The following is a 21,821-nucleotide window of genomic DNA, read 5'->3' on the forward strand; positions in this document are numbered from 1 at the left end:
AAACTCATCCAACGGAAACATGATAAGCAGATTCCTCTATGGATTTCTTAAAGTGAAAATATGTATTACTGAGGAAGTCCTAGATCTCACAAATTGCTTTGGGAATGTGAGAAAGTTATTATTTTCTGGCTCTCCAGTAATTTATTTTGAATTTGTTAAATTCATTGGTGTGTGAACTGGTTATCGAAGCTTGATAAATAGCTTATAAATCACTTTGAAGTTGGCAGAAGTAAATATTAATGAGTCAATTTTCAAGGAATTTAAAGTCAGTATCTCCTTCTTCTATTGCCGTAAGTTTAAAAGAGAATCTCAGTTGTTTTATTTAGAAAAGAATCTACAACTTATTAGTAATGATGAATATTTCTCAAGATAGTCATAGGACTGTTGATTATATCAAATCAAATGATTTGCCTAAAAGAAAAGAATGTTCTTTATAAATCTACCATAGAGTTTCATATGACAGAAGTCCTGTTTAAAACTTACTTATAGTGGCACCTGGGTGACTCAGTTGGTTAAGCATCCTACTCTTGGTTTGGTCTCAAGTCATGATCTCAGGATTTTGAGATCAAATCCCAGGTCGGGCTCCACACTCAGCATGGAGTCTGCTTGAGATTCTCTCTCTCCCTCTTCCTCTGCCCCTCCCTCTGCTCACCCACGCTCTCTGTCTAAAATAAATAAAATCATTTAAAAAATAAATAAAAATAAAACTTATTTATAAAACACAAGTACAATGATGATTCTAATCCTTTAAGATACTAAAGTAACCTGCTTCCCTGAGGTTTGCTCAGGGCTGGCCTTAGAATAGGGAAAGAAAAAAGCAAGCATTTCCAGGACGAGTGTCTATCAATGTCAGAGCCTTACAGACATTATCCCACCCGAACCATTTCTACTTCCTCCACACAAGACCAAACAGAATCCTTTGTTAGTAGGTGTTAGTAGCTGTCCCAGGCCACATGACAAATGACTAGCCAACTCAGGACTTGAAAACATGTTTATCTAAGTACGAACCTGTGTTAGTTTAGTGTTTGAAATAGGAAAAACATAATTTTCTATGTGATGTATTTTAAGGATACAAACAGGCCCTCCAGGTCTTGAAAATACATAATAAAAGGCACTAAAACCTATTTACTTATGTATATTAGAAAACTCTGTCCCTTCGAGGTTACATAGCATGCCCCAAATTAATAATCAAATCTGGACTTGATTTCAGAGCTCTTGAGCCTGCCTTCCCTTCTACAAATACTTGACATCATAATAATCATATTTGTTTCCTGGATCTTATTTCTCGTAACTAAGAAATACTCGAAAACTTAAACGTCTTTTATACCTCATTTGAGTTGGTTTATTACATCCTTTCCAAAAGCTCTGGTGCTTATCTGATCTCCAGAAAAATCTGAGATTGCAGAAAGATTCAGACCATTGCATATTGTTGGGAATCTTGTTCACTGTCCAAGGACACCCAGCCGAATAAATTGGGAAGCAGAAGTTGAAATCCAGCTCACTCTACCCACCAAGCCATATAAGGGTGTGGTGTGCACCTAAAGAGGGCACCATGTCTAATCTGCATAAGGGCACCTTATAGGCTCACACAGGCCCTGCAAAGACCCTGGAAGCTAAGAAGAAAGGTGAAGAGATGACTGCACATAAATATTTTCAGACCCAATATCTACCAGAAATTAAAGTATAACTTTTAAGGCTAACGATTAGGATGTTTATTAATTCAGTAAATTAGGACTGGGGGGCAGGGAGATGTCTTCTCTCAGCACCAAGGAATATAATTTTGTTTCAGGAGAAATGATTTAGGCTAAACATCAGCAACAGGTCCTACTTCACTATATGGGGTATGAGAATGTTACTCAGGAGCCTGTGAATATATAAGAAAATGACTCTACAGAAGGTGGGACAAATAGAAAACTCCCATGCCCTTTCACTTGATGATTTTGTTTCAAACACTTTCTAAAGTCTTCTTGGATGTTGCATATAGCACATTTTGAAAAATCATTACACCATCACTGTGACAGATTCTGAAGACTCTGTGAAGAAACACTTTTGAACATTAAGCTGTCAAGTCTTCATTTAATGAATATATCATTGGCATTTTCTATTTTAATGCTGAACACCTCTGAAATGCTAACAATAACTACCCATTTTTTGAATAACAGACACCGTACTAGTTAGTTTGCATACATATTGTCTACCTTCCCAAAAAAGAATACTCCAAAAGTTACGTGTTACTATTCTCTTTTTATCATTGAGGAGACAGGCTCAAAGAATCTAAGGCATCTGGGAATTCCTGGCAGACGGCAGATTCAGATCCATGCTGGTCCCGATTTTCAACCTGAGTCCTCTCTCCCTCACTGACCTAACACTAGGAGAAGGCTTCTACTTAGAGGAGAAAGTGGAAAGTAGCTAACCAACCATCTACTGTAAGATATAGAAAATATATCTTGACTCAAACATGGCATCCCATGCATTCTCCTACTCTTTCCTGACGTATTAACTTGTTAAGCTGCCATCATTTTCAAGTACATAATGATGTGCTTATAATCAACAGAACTTTATGTACACACCTAATGCCTGAGCTCTAAGCCGTCGGTCAGGAGATGTGGCGGGGCTGCTTACCTGTTCCGATAACTTCTGTCCATTGAGGCGAGCTTGCATCACAGCGTCGTTAACGAGCACGTGGAAGTTCAGGAGCACATGTTCAATGTCGTATGTTCCGTGCATGGCGTCTGACAGTTCCTCCAAGGACCGGATGTAGGCATGCCAGTGCGGATTCAGCTCTGCCGTGTGTGCCAGGCAGCCTCTCACGACGTTGAGGCAGTACCCCATGCAAGGCTTACTGAGAGTCAGGCCCTGGCAGAGAGGGCAGTACTGCATCCTCAGGAGGGCTCGGCTGCACTCTTTGGAGACGTGCAGATGGTCTGTGGTATTGATGACTTCGATGCCCAGATTCAGCGCCTGCAGAAATGTGCGGCTAGGCAGCAGTGATCTCCCCATCTGCCCCATTACTCTTTTGGGAATATTACCAAATGGACTAACATCGCGGCGGGCCGTCCGGATGCATTCTGAGTATTCCAGGGAACTGTCCGTCACACCAGGACTAATGAGGTGATTGTAGACAAGAGGGAAAAGACTGTCAAAGAATCTGTTTATGAACTCTTCAGGATTAACATCCGCACCAAATAAATAGAGCCCCACATCAGTGAACAACTCCTGAACTGAGGCTGCAGCCTCTAGGGCCATGTTCCTGTAGGTGTTGCAAAAGAGAATGCTGGTGTAATTCTCTGCTTGTCTGATGAGAGTTTCGAGGGCTTCTGTAACAAAAGCAGAGGTAAAACACGAAAAGGCTTAGTATTCATGTTAAAACTGGGCATCTGTCTGCTCCAGACAGTAAATGAGCTTAATGCATCCTACCCAACCTAAGGATCCAAATGGGAATGCTCGGCCTACTAACCCCACTTTAGCTTTCCAAGGATAACAGCTGGTCAACGGTGAGCATTAAGTTTTCTAAGATGTATTTCCTAAAGTCAAACATCTTTAGAAAGTATAGAGATAAGAAAGAAGTTATGATATGGTAATTCCCTGCTTATTTTGTTGCACAGTCAGCCATAACCCACCAAAGACAGAAGGAAAGTGTCACTGAGAAGACAATTTCCAACCGTGGGTTCACTGTTGATATAAGACTGGCATTAGATGCTTGATTCAACACCTACTGTATTTTTACAGTTTTTCAATGTCTTTTTTTTCCAGAATGAAAGCTAGTAGATTATACACTAGTTACTGCAAAGAGAAGCTATACACCCATAGGGAAGGCTGATAACCCTCAGACCCCCTAGCATGTTCAAATTAAAAAGAAAGTAAAATATTTCATGGTTAAACAATGCCTTGACTGGCAAACCCTGTTAAGTAGTAGGAAAGTCGTGAGTTGTATTAGTCAATGACAGTAACTGTGTGACCATCTTCTGAACCATATTCTGTTGTTCTTATCACCTTATCACCCAAACACTTTACTGTGGGACATTTTATTTTCTCACTTAGGGAACTGATGCTTCCAAATCAATTTCTCCGTAGAAATAACAGAGCATGATTTATCCACAAATTAAGGAAGGCTGTAGTAATTGGCTGGCAAAAGTTATATTTCAAAATGATAGCTTTAGGCAGCAGTTGAACACCTTGGATATTCTAGTAATTACATTTTATAATTAGCCTAATTATAATAAATAATGATGCTGGACTGTTATCAATACATAATTAATTGTAAAATACATCAATAAAATTATCTCCCATAACCCCGATCTCATAGTTATTTTTAATTAGGTTGTAAAAGACCACACAGTAATTCAGTAATCAGACCATTGAATATATTATAAAAGGAGATGGAACGACAGGAGAATGAAATGAAATAATAAAAGGCAGAAGTGCAGGGAGAGCTCCTAGTAAAGTGGAACTGTGTCCACCTTATTAGTAGTGCATGCATATGCCATAGTGTCCTAAAAACAAACAGTAGCAATAACAAACCAAACCAAACCAAACACCTTTATGAAAAGCACAGATAAAATACAGTATCGTGTATTCTGATTTTGTTCTGAGACCATTTAATGTTGGGTTTCAAGCTTTAGTGTGATATATGAAGGTGCTTGCTCCAGACTGAATATTTGTTTCTAATCTCCAACATGATGGCACTTGGGAGTGAGGCCTTCGGGAGGTGACTAGGTCATGAGGGTGAAGCCCTCGTGAATGGGATTAGCGCCTCTATAAAAGAGACTCTGGAGAGTTCCTTGGCCCCTTCTGGATGTGAGGACACAGGGAGATGACCATCCGGGAACCCGGAAGGAGGCCCTCACCAGACAATGAACCTGCCAGCACGAGGATCTTGGACGTCCCAGCCTCTAGAACTATGAGAAATAAATGTTTTTTTGCTTATATAAGGCACGCAGTATTCTGTGACACCAGCCTGAACTAAAGAAGGACATCTACCCCATCATCAAAGGCAACAGCTTTTATTTATTTTTTATTTTTTTAAGATTTTATTTATTTATTCATGAGAGACAGAGAGAGAGAGGCAGAGGCCGAGGGAGAAGCAGGCTCCCCGCGGAGCAGGGAGCCCGATGTGGGACTCGATCCCAGGACCCTGGGATCATGACCTGAGCCGAAGGCAGACGCTTAACCAACTGAGCCACCCAGCAACCCAAAGACAACAGCTTTTAAAGGTGGTTGCGACTCTGTGGCAACAGAGTCCTACACACTCTAACTTACGAAGGAAGCAGGACTCCTGTTATCTGCATCTCCAGGGCCCACTAGAATGTAAGCCTATCTACTCTACACTCAATGAAAATGTGAGTGAATGAAGGCTTCAAGTGAGATCACCTGATCGCCCAGGCTGGGTAAGGAAAATTCCGATTGCCAGGTCTCTGCACTGGGGTTTGCAACTCGGTGAGTCTGTTTTGGTTCACGAGTCTGCATTTAACCAGCAGCTTCCATGATTGTTTCAACCTAGCCAGTTTTTGAGTAATTGCACTTGCAGATAATCTATAAAGTGTTCTCTCTGCGTTTACACAGCAGCTCGACAAGCATTCCGCCATACAGCCTGACCCCACAGCTGCAATCTCAGCCTCGGCACTCTGCTTTCAAAGACCCGCAAGAGTGAGTGTGAAAAGTGAGTTAAACCTGTAGTTGGAACTAAAACAAAACTGCTAAGCTTATATTTTTCTCATTAATATAGGCTTGTGTCTCTCAGCAAATTGCGTGTGGCCAAGAATTACGAGGTAGGTTGCAAATGAGATTATTTGCCAGTGATGGTTAAATAGCAATGTTTGCAATTTTTTTAAGATAAAATAAGGATAGGTTTAAAGATACCAATACCACAGGCACGCTTACATACCTCCCACCAGTTTTTCTAAGGTGTGTGCTGTAGACGTGATTGTGACTGATACCCGCCATAGGATTCTCGGTGCAATAAACGTTGAATGTTACCCCAGGAAATACAAACGCTCCATCTGATTTCTGCCAACTCTAAGTGATGTTCAAACACAACTTTTTAAAGTAAAAAATAAAATGTTTCTTTATAAATTCCAGTCCCAGTAATTTACAACTTATAATGATTCAGGAATATTGGGATTTATCTTTTCAGCTGCTATAACAAATAGGTTTTGCAAATTTATTCTGTGAAAGCAATATTGAAAAGAAGATATTTAATGTTTAGGATTTTTACTTTTATTTTATTTCAGACTAGTTTTCCTCTGATCTTTTAAACAAAATAACTGCAAAGTATATAAAAATGTTAGGAATCCTATTAGAGTAACATTTTAAAACTTGTCTCTAATGTTGTAAATATTATAATTTTAGTTTTCATGACTATGTATTGTTTTTGCTAACCTCTGAATAAGAGATGACATGTGTCCAAATACCAACATTCTGACTATCTCCTGAATATTTAAACACAAAATGGATTTTTAAAATGGACTATTCTGTAGTAGTTTTTCAGTATGCTATTAACTTATTGCAATATAAAGATTTATTTTTCAATCTGTGTTAAATCTGATATTGACACATTCCAGTTAGTTGAATTACCTAAATATGTATTGGTATTTTTGAATGTGTGTATTTGTGATCCTAAACATTTCTTAAATCCAATGACGAAAACAGTAAATAATTGTTCTATACACATTTGAATCTTTAAGGATTAGGGGTAAACATACTTTTGTGAATTTTTGATCCTAATATAAAATGTTAATATATAAACACATCAGAAACTGAACAGTCTAGAAGCCAATCCACTGGATGATTTTGTTAAATTTTTTTTAAAGAAAAGTTGGCAAAATCAGAAGTTGAATTTACTAAAATTAGCTGTTTGTATTAACTCTGAATTTGCAAACTCATCACTTCGTTCTCCTATGTTTTCCATAGTTGAGTGTTTCCATTTTATGGAATTAGTATTATGATTTTAACAAGAATTTAAACTTGTCAAAAGAATTGTCAAATAAATAAATGATTTTGCTGTTGTGCAAAAGAATAATCCACATACAAAATCAGTATTCATAAATCCAAGGTAGGGTAGATGCTAAATAATTAATCACGTCTACTTCATTATTAAAGAGAAGCCATACTGTCCTTTCATTACAAAGTTTTAATAAGTAAAAAATAGCCCTCACCTAAGCTATACAAATAATAGTGTTCTGTTGATGTGCCTAAAATTATAACACCTATTGAAAATAAATAAACATTTGCTAGGCTTGCTTAAGGAAGTTAAGAAACAGACTAGGAAAAAAAATCATCTGTTGCTTTTCGTTGAGAATTTCAATAAGCTCTTCTTTCCAGTGCTATCAGATCAAGTCTACCAAGGCAGGAAACTTCCAACTTTCCTTTTAATGCCTAGGAGTGGTAGGTTGAGTAAGAAACTGTTATCTAATTACTGATTGAATAAAAAACATAATTTCCCCCAGCTTTACGAGAGAATTAATTTATGTATCATCTCATTAAGTAGAAAATGAAGCCGGAATACATGAAGTTGATCTGCATCTACTTCAATTTTCAACATTAACATCCTGTGAAAATTTAATAACAAAATACCTATGACTGGAAACTTGTATCAACTGTTTTCAGCCCACATTCCCTTTAGAGACATTTTACAGTACATACAAATGATTACTGACACTTAAACTGAGGATTTAAACTTAAATACAACTGGTGGAGATAAAACAAGGTGATACTGATTTAAAATTAAATTTGACAAATTGCAAAATCAGTGAAGACTTATATGCAGGTAGCTTTTTACAATGGGAGAAACAATATTTATGGGGCCTTTACTGCTTTAAAGATAAAGATGATTTCAAAATCTAATGATCATGAAATAACTGTTATAATAACCTCTCCTGCATGACATGAACAGACATTTTATGACCCTTTTCATATTTTTATTATTTTTGATATATGGACATTTTAAGATACAAAGTTCGAAGTATCTATTACAATTTAAGACCCCAGATATTCTCAAACATAGCAATGAAATAGATGAAGAAAGATTAAATCATATCAACTGTGGATAATCACATGATTTTACAATGTGTACCTGGGTTGGAGAGAAATTTTCAGAGGAAATTTACATATTTGTGCCTTACAATTCTTAAGTCACAAATGTTGTTACTACCACAGATAATTCCTCAATACCCTGCTACTTCAGAGCTAGTTTTTGTCAGAAATTATCTTTTCCTCTGTATTAATTATCAATACATGAGTAGATAGGTAGAGACAGGTAGATCATTTCAAGAACAATTTCTCAACCAGTTTTTATCACATACATATTACGATGAACTGTAAACCCTTCTGCCTTTCTTATTTAACAAGAATGCCTTCCAATAATTTTAATATGGTCACATTTAATAATTCCTTTAATTAGCAGAAGACCATCTAAAATAAACCAGAAACAGGGGTGCCTGGGTGGCTCAGTCAGTTAAGCATCCGACTCTTGATTTTGGCTCAGATCATAATCTCACGGCCATGGGATCGAGCCACTGTGAAGATATGCATATCTAAGTAAAAGAAGCAATTACCAATTTCTCCAGTCTAAAGTTTTTATACTGAATTCATCCCTTTGATATTTCCATATTTCCTCAACTTTTTCATAAAATAAAATATATAATAAAAGTTTTCTAGAATATTAACTTAATGACATATTTTTTAAATGTTATGCAGTATGATTTATAATATCATTCTTCAGAAATTAGTCATCTATACAAATAAATAGTAAGTGGATATTAATCTATATCACCAAAAAATTAACATATTAGTAATTAATCTGGTCTCCTTGGACAAGCACTGCATGGAAAAATACTTTCTCAACTTTTCTCCTTCCTCATTTCCCTCCCCACTAATGCGGTTATCATGGTGCTTCACATTTATTACGAATATCATTTTATAATCATTTATGTTCTGAAAATCAATTTATGACTTTAGCAAGGTTTTAAACTCATTTAAGCACTTATGTAACAGATAAAATCAATGTCAAACAACTCACTATAGATTGTTTCATAAGTTATTGTGGGATGAAGATTTTAAATCAAATCCAATAATTTCTAAAATAAACCAGAAACAGGGGTGCCTGGGTGGCTCAGTCAGTTAAGCATCCGACTCTTGATTTTGGCTCAGATCATAATCTCACGGCCATGGGATCGAGCCCTGCATCTGGCCCCATTCTCAACGCACAGTCTGTTTGGGATTCTCTCTCTCCGTCTCTCTCTGCCCCTCCCCCCACTTGCTCGCACTCTCTCTCTAATAAATAAATAAAATCTTTAAAAATAAATAAATAAACCCAGAAACACAATCTAGAAATACAGAACTGTCATATAAAACAGTTTTTTATTCACTGATTTATATCGTCTTCTACTGTTATACAAAACTAAAAAAATCAATATCCTTTATTGGTGGGTCTTTTTCCTTTTTTTTTTTCCTTAATTCCATACTCTAACACATTGGTCTCCTTTACTTAAACAAAAACCTTTATGTCACTTTACTTCATAATCTCATTTTCCCTTTTTGATAGCTTAAGAAAATAAGAATGTTCTGTATTTTCAGCTTAGAGTGACACATTGCCCATTCCTTCTTCAATGTATTCAAATCCAATTGTTGTTTTTTGTCACTCATTGTTGCATTCATTCATTAAACCATTATTTTTGAGCACCTGCTGTAGACCTCAATACTAAAGTTGAAAAGTCTACCCTCGTGAGGCTTAACCAACTGAGCCACCCAGGCGCCCCACCCTCGTGAGGCTTAGAGTCTAAAGGATAGGAAAATATAAAAGCAGACATATAAATATGATTTATTGTTGTATTAAGTAAGTACTATAGAAAAAACATTAAAGGGTAGAGAGTGATAAGATCACTGTTTTGGAGGGCTCTAGGTCAATTTGTCCATAATCAACTCATTAGCACACAATCAAAAGTAAATTCCCTGACTAATCTATTCCCAAAAGCAAAATTCCTGAATTTACCAACTATATCCAAACTACCCAAACTATATATAATATTTGGTTATTTGGCACATTAAAAAATTAATTTGGCAAACTGGTTTGGGCAAATTGATTTTCTATGGATTGACTAAGATAATGTGAGCGGGAAAGCCTCCACTGAGGAAGCAACATTTGAGTAGAGACTTCATTAATGAAAAAAGCCAGCCATGAGCAGATGGGTAAATGAAGGATACCTCTGAAGCCTGTGCCTCAACAGCTGGATGCACAGTGGTGCCAATTACTGAGATAGGCAAGTCTATGGAGGCACCATGTTTGTGTGAGGTGGGAGTTGGAAATTCAAAGTTCTATTTTGGACATGGTAAGAATGAAATACCAATTAGAAATTCAAATAAAGCTTCTCAGTACAGTGTTAGATAAAATAATTTGTATCTCATGGGGAAAGTGGAGCCTGGTGACACAGACCTGAGATAGATGGGCAAGGAGAGTCAAATCCGGGTACTGGATGAAATAACCTAAGAAGGGAAGATAGGGAAGAGTGCAGAGATGCAGGAAAAGAAGAGCAGCCAGCAAGAAGAATGAGAATAAAAAGCCAGTGAAATAAAAAGAAAATCAGGAGAGTGGACTATGCCAGAAACCAAGGGAGGAAAATGATTCAAGTGGAAGGAAGTCATCCATCACGTCAAATGCTATTAAGAGGTCAAGTGAGATGAGGAATAACAACTGACCACGGGCACTGACAAGAGAGAGGCTCTGACTGACCTTGACAAGAGCTGCCTCAGCAGAATGTGAGCACAAAAGAGAACAGGAATTGAGGCAATATATAGACAGCTCTCTTGAAAATCCTTGCTATAATGGAAGTAGAGAACCAAGACAGGGACGGGAGGGAAATGCGAGGGCAAAGCTATTTGTTTTAGGAGGAGGGAGAATTTATGGGATGTTCATATGCTGATAGGAGCAATCTGATCAACAAATAAATACTGATGGCTGAGCAGGGGGATAAGAACTGTTGGAGGAGATTTTTTGAATAAACAAAAGAATGTAATCTAGGGCACATGTGGATACAAGGACACTGGCTAGACAGTGGATGTTAAAGTTGCCAAGGATGGTAGTAAGAGAAGTGAAGAGAGAGAAAGAGAGGGCTGGGTAATAAAGTCTTGAGTTGATAAGGGAAGACAACCAGAGGTCTGACGAATGACAGTCTGGAATACTAGTATGTAGTCAGTCTTCCAGCAGGCATGTTCAAGGGGATTTTCTTGAGGAGAAGGGAGCAACCATGTGGATCAAGGAACACACTCCTCCCCCAACCATATAAGATGCTTGTAGTGGTTTCCTATTACTGTTGTAGGAAATTACCACAAAATAAGCAGCTTAAAACAAGAGAAATTTACACTCTAGATACCAAAAGTAAAAATCAGAACCACCAGGCTGAAATCACCATAGGCCAGGCTGAACTCCCTCCAGAAACTCTAGGAGAGAATCTATTCCTTGCCTCCTCCAGCTTCTTGTGTCTGCTGGCATTTTTTGGCTTGTGGGTGTGTAAATCCAGTCTCTGCCTCATAGTCATATTGTCTTTTCTGTGTGTATCTCAAATCTCTGTCTCCCTTTTTAGGATATATGTGGTAGTTTTTAGGGTCCAGCCAAATAATCTAAAATAATCTCCCCATCTCAGGATCCTTAATTTAATCACATCGGCAAAGACCTTTTTTGTCCCCCAGATTTACAGATGCAGGAATCAGTCCCTGATATCTCCAGAGGCCAATATTCAACCTACTCTAATACTGATCATGGAAGACAACAAATGTCTACACTTGACTTGCAAACTCAGGAGACAAAGATTCTAGTCTAGGCTTTTCCATAAACCAATCATATGAGCCATTTAACTTGCCTAAGCATCAATTTTTTCTTTAATAAAATAGGTATCATAGTGTCAGTTCTGACAATGGGACAGAGTATCCGTTAAATTCAAATGAAATAAAGTACATGCTGACACCTGGTGATCTCTCCCCGCGTTTACGTCCTGCACTGGAAAGATGTTTGAAAAATGACTGTCACCTCCTCCCTTTCCTGAGGGATCAGAGGTCCTCTGATACAGGAATCATGTCCTGTTCATCTTTATGTCTCCCAACCCTTAGTTCATTGGAAGCCTCGCTTACATTCTTATAGGTGTAGGTTCAAGTCCACAGTGAAATGTTAGTTATGTGACTATAAATTTTCTAACTTCCCCACACCTCATTTATTCTCATCACAAAACAGGTAGAATGACACTTTCTATCTTATATGGTGGCTTTGATGATTAAATGAATTTGTACATGCACACACTGTCCTAGCACCTGCAGGTGGAAAGTGCTCAAAATACATTAAAGAATCCTACTACTTTTAATCTCTCACTTCTGCTATGTACTTGCCATACGCTAGATGCTTTATTAAATTCCTTTGGTAGGGGCACTGGGTGGCTCAGTCAGTTAAGCATCCGACTCTTGATCTGATAAACAACAGTATGTCTGATAAACAACAGTATGGAATAAACAAAGTATAAACAGTATGGAATAAACAAAGTATAAACAAAGTCTGATAAACAACAGTATGGAATACTAGCAGGTAGTGAGTCTGGTGAACGTAATTATAGACTGAATATAATCATAATAGTAGTATAATAAATAAATAAATAATTATTATTAGCATTCTCATTTTAAAGATAATCAAGCTCCAGCACTGAAAATTAAGTGATTTCCTAAAGTTGCTCAAATAAGTGACTTTCTATATTTACATAGAAAGGGGCAGAGAGCCTGCATCTAAATCCAAGCTATCTGGCTCCAGAATCTAGGTTCTGAACTATTAGGATATGGAGGCTCTTTGAAAAGGCTGAAAGACTATTTAAATAAGCTGAAAAGGTGCCATTTGGTAAATATTTAAGCCAAAAATAAAACAAAACTTTATATATCCAATTAAATGCAGAGATTTCACTGTTAATTTAGTACCTTAGGCTATTACATGTGGTATATAATCCAAATTAGCCATTATAATTATTCCTTTGCTGGGAAATTAGCCACTATTATTAACATAGCAAAAATAAATGAAAAGAAATCCCTACATGTTTTGTGCTGGGGTCCAAACAGCTGAGGATTTTCCAATATTTGTAATTATTAACTGGAAAATTCACCTAACCTCTGGGAAAAAAAGGATACCATGTAAGATCTTTATTACCAAGTTCATGTGGAGAAGGAAATAAACACTCTTGCTCTTCAATTCTGACCCTCCAAGAAATAGTCTGTATTTGAAGAGACTGTAAGGGAAGATGTACTAAGGTTCAGCTAGAACAAGAAGGTCAAGTTCCACTCAGAGATAAAGGCTGAGGATCCAGGGATTTTTGCTGGTGATGGTTCGTAAATTCCATCAGGGAACAGTGGAAGATTCAGGTGGACAGAGAGAGATAACTGAATGGTTCAGATTAAAGGTTGCACTGGGCCACTGAAATGGCTCAAGGTCTCTATAGACCTCTACCTAACCAAATGCAGTGTCTTCTTCGCAGGACTTGCACTCTCCTGGGTACGTCAGCCCCTAAAACTGATGGCATTGATACCCTTACATCCTCTACAGGGGATTTATTTTTCTTTCACTCATTCCTCCAAAACCTAGGCCAGTTTTGTTTTTGTTTTTTTTTTCAAGCCCTGGTATTTGTTCTATATGATCTCATTCAAAATATAACACCACTTCTCCAATATCAAATGAAACTTCCAAGCTAATGACCCCCAAAGGTACATATGTTACTCAGTGATTCCCAAAGTTTTTGGCCTCAGGATCCTTCACATTCTTAAAAGTTACTGAGAAACCTGTAAAGCTTTTGTCTTGGAGGGTTCTATTTATAGACATATATTATTTTACAATAAAAATGGGTAACTAAAAATATTTATTCAGCCCTCTTAAAAAATAACTATCACAAACTAATTACATTAGAATAAGTTACATATTTTGTGAAAAACAACTATATTTTCCAAAACAAATAGTGTGAAGAGTGGCATGATTTTACATTATTGTAAATTTTATTACTACCTGGCTTAATCCAAGAGAGCTAGCTTCTCATATCTGCTCCTGGGTTTAATTCATTTCAATATGTTGTCTCGGTCAAGGTGTATGGAAAAAAATCTGGGGTGCCTCGGTGGTTCAGTCGGTTAAGCGTCTGCCTTTGGCTCAGGTAGTGATTCCAGGGTCCTGGAATCAAGCCCTGCCTCAGGCTCCCTACTCAGCGGGGAGTCTGCTTTTCCCTCTCCCTCTGCCCCTCTCCCCTGCTCAAGCTCTCTCCTGTGCGCGGTCTCTTTCTCTCTCAAATAAGTAAATAAAATCTTTAAAAAATATATGTCTTTAAAAAAAAAAAAAGGAAAAATATCCAGCCTCCCAAAGATATGCAATTGACAAAAGGAGGTATATTTAACCATCTTTTCAGATAATTGTCAATATTCTTCTTTGCTATTACACCAAAACTTGACAATTTTTTTTCACGGTCAGTTGTGATGTCCCATTGGTTTGCATTTTCCTATGCATGGTTTTGTTACCCATGCATGATTTTGTAACTCAGTCATTAACATTTGGAAATGTTGGCTCACACATTATGCACATTTTCTCAATGCTGACAGAGTTGGTCATTTCTGTATGTAATCAGGAACTTTTCAAGTTTATGGTGATCCCTGTAAGTTTTCTATAATTCCAATTTTCTCTTGAAATCTCAAGTGTTATCACTGGCAACAAACACCGTGAGTTATTTTTCTTGAAGTGGCAGGTTCATTAGTCCACTTTAAGAAAATGTCTACCCAAATACCCACGTCTGAATCATCATAATTTGTCAATCATGTTTTTCACTAAAAAAAATATGTTCAAGAAAAAGAGTGGATAGTTGAGCTTGCAGTTGAAATGATCACACAGGTGTCTTTCGTCAAGAGGGCCATTATAATTTAGTATGCAGAAAATGTGCTTTATGCATTATGTCAACACACAGAATGTGAAAAATATGTATATAATTCGGGGCTGATGTATAATAAGATTAATAATTTTTACTGCTTCATCAGGACATTTTTAAATGAAACTGGACTTTTTTTCCTGCAAGTCTGTAGATATGAAGAATACAATGACTATGAGTACAAGTTGGTGCCACTAACTGAATTTGCTAAAGCTCCAACAGTTTTGCTCACCATTGTGTTTGCACTACCAAAGGAAATGCCAATGCAGAGAAAAAGAAAAATCATGTCTTTTTTTTTTTTTAAGATTTTATTTATTTATTTGACAGAGAGAGACACAGCGAGAGAGGGAACACAAGCAAGGGGAGTGGGAGAGGGAGAAGCAGGCTTCCCACAGAGCGGGGAGCCCAATGCGGGGCTCGATCCCAGGACCCTGAGATCATGACCTGAGCCGAAGGCAGACACTTAACGACTGAGCCACCCAGGCGCCCCGAAAAATCATGTCTTGATAGTATTATGAAAATTGTTTTGATCTCCCATACATTCCAAAAAGATCTTATGAACCTCAGATTTCACTATGAGAACTGTTGAGGAAGCAAAATTTTCTTACCTGGAGATCTAATTATTTTTCAATGCCTAACATCAAGCTGGATCTCTTTTGGTCTACTATTCTCTTCTGCTTTTCTCAGCATCTTCCTGACTTCCTTTTTATATATTAAAATCCGCCTTGTAAGCATTCAGACTCAAGGTGCTAAGACTCTTATTTCCTATGTCTAGTTAGTCATCAATAACTATTCTTTCTTTCTTAAAAAAAAATATATATATTTCCCATTACCATATGTTGCCCCCAAAACTATCTTATCCAACCTGGAGTCCTGAAGAAGTTCCCACAGATTCCGTAGACTTTTCTTTCCACACCAATCTGTGAGCATTCTAAAGGTTTTCACTCTGCCTTTTACCTATGTATTTAAATATAATGTTCACTCCAGAACCAAGTCCAAATCCCATAGACCTGAGCAAATCAACACAATTTTATTTACACTACAGGGTCTCCAAGGCATGCCTAAAAGGATATCTAGGTGCCAGAAAAGCCATTTTATCAAGTAGCACATGGTATTCTAAATTAAAATGAGTTCATTGGATCTACAGTCCCTCTAACTACACAATTATACAAATTATACAAATTATACATCTTACCTTTCAAAGCTAGTTCTGTACAATCCATAAATGTACAAAAGCAAATGGTGTCCAGCTAAAATGGCTAGTGTCCTCTAAATAGCTATAGTGGTTCAATTTACTTTGCCATCATAGTTAATTATATTCATTTATTTCATTATGTCAAATCACTGCAGATCACTGACCATATTTATTGGTCTAAGAAATGTATTTACTTTAAACCCTCTTCTAGAAAATTTTGGTGGATAATTTTTCTCCAAATAGTGAATACAAATGTGTATCTTAGCATCTTACATCTTCCCCATTTCATAGGGAAGGAATATTTGCCTACAGTATAGTGTTAAAAATACATTTGTTTGTTCTGTTAGCTTTATAGAAATGGCTAAGAAAGGTCATTGGGCAATACAAGAATCATCACTATACAAATTCATACTAAAGTAAAATACTGGTGAGTTCTAACCACTGAAAAAATGGTTTTAATTTCATTCTGGAATCTCCTAATTTTAAAACATCCTAGCCATGGTCTACAGATCTGCTAGATTATATTGCCACGTGTCATGTTTGGGCGCTTCCTATAGTGACAGGCCAGCAAACGGAGAAAGAAATAGATTACAATATTTACTCCAAATTTAAAGGCAGTTTAGTAAATATACTGTTTCTATCCTGACAAGAGAGAAACTCCCTCAGAAGGTAGGCAATCTTTTAGACCATTACATTCTTCCCAAATAGCAGGAGGAAAAAATTTAAATACTTTCTGATAACTGAAATGGATTGTAAAGCACAAGATCAATCAGACCGAGAAGACTCCGTTTTACTACAACATCCATTCCTCTCTCATAGATGTTATCAGAAGATATTCCAATAGTAACATAGTGAAAAGCAGAAAGCATAGGATATAACAATTATGTGATTTCAGCTATGGGATGCTAACAGCACTCTATAAATTTGCTAGAAATCTAAACTTTAAAATATATGTGCTTCAAAGATATCTTTTAAAAATCTGTTTTAAGTTATAATTTCAATGATATGACTTTAGAAATAATATAGATTTTCCTTATAAAAATCTACCAAATCCCCACACCCCCTATTCAAATATTTGCTGCTCTTATTCAGAATGGTTATTAAATAAAAGTGGAAAAACTTATTACTACAATTTTGCAGAGCCAAGGTCAAAGCGTTTGGAGTATCAGTGTGTTGGAAATGTAAAAAAAAAAAAAAAAAGGAAAAAAGAAAGAAAGAAAAAAAAGATAAGTGTGCTAAAATTCATCTCCCAAATGTTCCAAGCCCAGCTCAGGAACTATAGGCTCTGTTCTATTAAAAATAAACAAATAAAAATAAGCCGTTTAGATAAAGAAGTTCTAGAACCTTTCTCATGCCTCACTGCCATGTTTAATTCAGTTGAAATATAGTAGCCTTGTAGCTAATGCACCAAATACCATAAAGCTGGGGTTAAAAATCTATTTTTTAATTGTTTTATAGGAAATTGATCTTAGCTTCTGTGCAGAGCTGCACCTATACATTTGAAAATCATTACAAAGTAGAGCCCATCATTTAGGAAGATACTAATCAATGTTTAGTCTTGATAGAAAGATTGAGTCATATTTCCACTGTATTGCACAAGTGAATCCCCGTATGTTTTCTTTCATTCTGAAACTATTATCCACGATGTTTCTTACATCTTTTCTACAAAGAACTCCAATACAGTTATCAGCATCCTCATCTCAACAGGTTTGCCCACTTTGTGTTGTGGTCTACACTGGTCATCACTACATTTGCTTTTATGTTACTATTTTCAATTTGAATTCAGATGCCATTTTCACATATGCAAGCTGTTTCCCTGTCCAGATACAGTGAAGGGTTTTAGACAAACTTAATTCCATCCACAGACTTACAGAGTAGTGGTCCCTCTGTCCCTCCCTCCTACGCTCATGAGGCTAAGGGCAGCTCACTTGCCACTCTAGCCATACCAGATAACAGCTTCTTACCAAAACCATTCTCTGGATGAAAATGAAAGCTAGCTTGGAAGCCTAAGTAAAGCCACATTCTCCCCCACATATAATCTGTGACACAGCATTTCCAAGAGCCTCATTATAGTTCAGAAACTCTTTAGTTATCCTTAAAGCCCAAGATCGTTTTAAAATGTTCCAGAATGAGTAGATTATTCAGACAGGATTTACTGTGCATGAGGGAGGGGATAAAAGAAAAAAAATAATAATAACACTTGGTAAAGTTTCACCAATGGTATTTTAGTAGACACTTTATATACTTTCATCTACTTAAACTATGCTAAGTTGCTAACCAGGGTACCATACGGCGTTCGAGCTATATAAAACCTCATTTTGTTCATTATGGTTCTAAGTACGTATACAATATACACTACAGGATATTGGTCTGCTGTGCCAGATAGGACCTCACATTATGAAATATTTAAAAAGCCAAACGCAGGGCGCCTGGGTGACTCAGTTGGTTAAGCGACTGCCTTCGGCTCAGGTCATGATCCTGGAGTCCCTGGATCGAGGCCCGCATCAGGCTCCCTGCTCGGCAGGGAGTCTGCTTCTCCCTCTGACCCTCCCCCCTCTCATGTGTTCTCTCTCATTCTCTCTCTCTCAAATAAATAAATAAAATCTTTAAAAATAAAAAATAAAAAAAATAAAAATAAAAAGCCAAACGCTCCCATTGCCTATAACAGTGTTTCTTAAACCCTAATATGAATAAAAGTTACTTCAAGCTTCTGATTTCATCAAGACATTCAGATTCACCAGGTCCAGTTGGGATACTTAAAAGCTGGCCCTGGTGTTTCTGAAAGTCTAAACAGATATAAGATGAACTTTCTTGTGTGGAACCTAATCTATTGTTCTGCTTTCATCTTGGCCACTCCATCTCTTTCTCTCCTCCCCTCCTCCCCGTCCTTTCAACACACAGACAGTTGATGCTCAGAACAAAGATATGTGATGCTGTTTTGTTCTCCCAAAACTTCACACATCCCCTTCTTTCTTCTATCATTTTCTGCCTGAACACTTACACCCATCCTTAATGCAAATGGCATCTTCTGAACAAGTTTCCCCGACCCTATCAGGCTGCGGGTTGTGTATTCTACGATTTTATACCACTACACAGGTCACTTTGTCATATTGCACTATTTTCTAGTTATGTGCCAAAGTTTCTCTATGACCCACTCAATCCACAGTTTGTGAGGTCAAGGACCATAACTTATTCATCATGTAGTTCTCCTTCTAAGCACCAGGCCTGAAACATAATAGGTACATCATCATTGTTTATTGAGCAAAAGATAAAAAGTGACCATGGTAGCCCTTTTTCCAATACATCCAAACACTCTAAACTCTTAGTTCCTATCAAGACACTTTCACATGTCAATATCTTAGGGCAGAATCATGGAGAATTGTGAATTCAATCTGTCAAAGATAGATATTATGGCTTCATTGTTAAATCATTGTACTTACTGAAAATTTAATTACATTTAACTTGTTTAAAGAGATACCTTGTATTTTATTCCATTATGGTCTCCCTGTTGGAAGAGGTAATCAACAGGGTTGCTGGTTGACCCTTGAGCTGGACCCAGGCTACTACTGGAAGCTCCTTACCCTCCCTTCTGTCCTTGGAATGGGCATTCCACTTGCCTTCCCCATGCTAGAAGCTGCCCCAAGAACACAGTCTTGAAAGAGGCCATCTGGACTATATACACGACTGAACCCAGTTAAGGCCTCTCTATAAACTTTGAGGATTCTGGTGGGTGGGTATGGAGATCAACCTGTCTTTTAGCTGCACAAGACAAGCCTCGTAAGCAAGTTCCCTTGCTCCTTATACCTGCCACCTACCGACCTGGAATGGCTGCTTCTTTCTTCAATCTTTCCTTGTCCTCCCTATTAAAGGGGGGCAGTTTGCAAACCAATACTCCCATATGCCTAATAGTTGCTTTTTTCTGCCTAGAATTTTTTTGATGTAATGAAAATAGTTCGGGGCGGGGGGGGGGGGAGGAAGGTGATAGTGAAGGACTGCTGGGATTCACCACTCAGACGTTCAGAGCTCTTGGGTTAGTAAAAATGCCTTTATGGCCTTCATCATTGCAAAGGGCAAGGTTCCCCAGACCAGCCTAGATGGGAAAAAAAGGTGGAATGAAGATTAGAAAATTTTCTACATAAAGAGAGGATAGGAGTTTTGGGTGGTCTGTGCCTGCTCCAGTTTGAAGGAGTATGTAGAAGAGAAGTGGCTCTGGCAAAATGTCAGGAAGTTGAAAGGGTTATAAAAGGACCTGGTCAGAAACTTCCAAGAACAGGGATGATTTGTAAATGACGAGACACAGAAGCTTCTGCCCTGGGCTACTATTTACCACACCCTCCCCACACTGTCAGTAAAGCTCCATCATAGATAGCGATGGTGGGTTAATGATGTGCTGGGAGATCTGGAGGAGAAATCTCCACGTCTCTGCTCCAGCGATGTGGGAGTGAAGAAGGGGCAGCAACTTCACAGGCAAGTGGCGAGATGCCAGGACGACCTGGCACCTGGAGCCAGAGGGGTAAACACGAAAGCACGCTTTCAGGGAAAACCTGAAATAGTGGCATGGGTCCTGAGTTTATTATAGGAAATTGTATAGGAATTTGATAAATTTTACTTGGATAGTGAAAGGAAGTGTTAGCCCAGAAGACTGAAGAACGAGTAATTTTTTTTTTTTTTTTTTAAGATTTTATTTATTTGACAGAAAGAGCATGAGAGAGCACAAGCAGGCAGAGGGAGAGGGAGAAGCAGGCTCCCCGCAGAGCAGAGAGCCCGATACGGGGCTCGATCCCAGGACCCTGAGACCACGACCCGAGCCGAAGGCAGACGCTTAACGACTGAGCCACCCAGGTGCCCCACGAGTAATTTCAAACATACCTACTGGTGTCGTCGTGTAGGACCTACCGTCTACATCACACAGCCATTACCTTGTTTCCAACTCTGGCTTCGCTACCCACCATGCAGACTTTGATATTTAACCTTTATGTGTCCCTGTTTCCCTCCTTATGAAATGGCAATAGGCACGGTGCCTACTTCAGAGAGTCAACGTTAGGACACCGGTGAATCTTTTTAAAGGACCTTCACCAGCACCCATCAGATAGCACACTAGTTTTTCTGCATAAATAAAAGAAATACAAATAGAATAAAACTCGCATCTGCTACTAGATTTTCTTCCCTGTCTCACGTACATAAATCACATTTACACTTGCATAATAGAGTGATCACAGACTAATGAAGTTATTCTTTAGAGATTTACATATAAAATCTGTGGAATAAAATGTTATGATTGTATTACTTAATATGAAGTGCTTTTATTTCTCCATAAAATAGTCCTAATACTCAATCTCACGGTTGGAAGGAAGAAAAATGTAAAAAATCGAATCATAAACTCTGGTACAGGAAAGAGTCAAAGCTTGTCTCTTCGGGACGTGGAAAGGGAGATGCAGGAGGGTAGAACCGTCACTTGGCACAGAAGCTGTTCCCCTCTGGGAGTGTGCACACGCGACGCAAGCCCCCATGCAGGAGCACCTCTCCAACTGCACCATTAACTGCCGCTCATTCCTCAGTCTCCCCACCCCATCCCCCAGCTATGAGCTTCATGGGAGCCAGGAATGACCCCATCCCCAGCAAGTCCCATGGGGCTGGCACATAGGAGGTCCTCCACAAAGGTTCCATCCTTGCATCTCCTTTCCCACGAATACCACTGCTAACTTATC

At 38.0% G+C, this 21,821-nt stretch overlaps 1 protein-coding gene across 9 annotated transcripts in view; it reads right to left on the reverse strand.

Moving 5' to 3' along the window:
- The window catches only part of GPC5 (glypican 5), a 1,368,657-nt gene that overhangs the window by 1,099,115 nt on the left and 247,721 nt on the right, over positions 1–21,821 (reverse strand). For all 9 annotated transcript variants that reach the window (XR_013446907.1, XR_013446906.1, XM_078070199.1 and 6 more), the window contains exon 3: positions 2,623–3,317. Coding sequence is in view for 7 of the 9 variants with exons in the window: in XM_078070199.1 (XP_077926325.1) it covers positions 2,623–3,317 (695 nt within the window). In the remaining 2 variants the exon portion in view is untranslated. The remainder of the gene's footprint in view (positions 1–2,622; positions 3,318–21,821) is intronic.

The sequence above is a fragment of the Halichoerus grypus genome, chromosome 4 (genome assembly GCF_964656455.1).
Source record: "Halichoerus grypus chromosome 4, mHalGry1.hap1.1, whole genome shotgun sequence".
Classification (NCBI taxonomy): Eukaryota; Metazoa; Chordata; class Mammalia; order Carnivora; family Phocidae; genus Halichoerus; species Halichoerus grypus.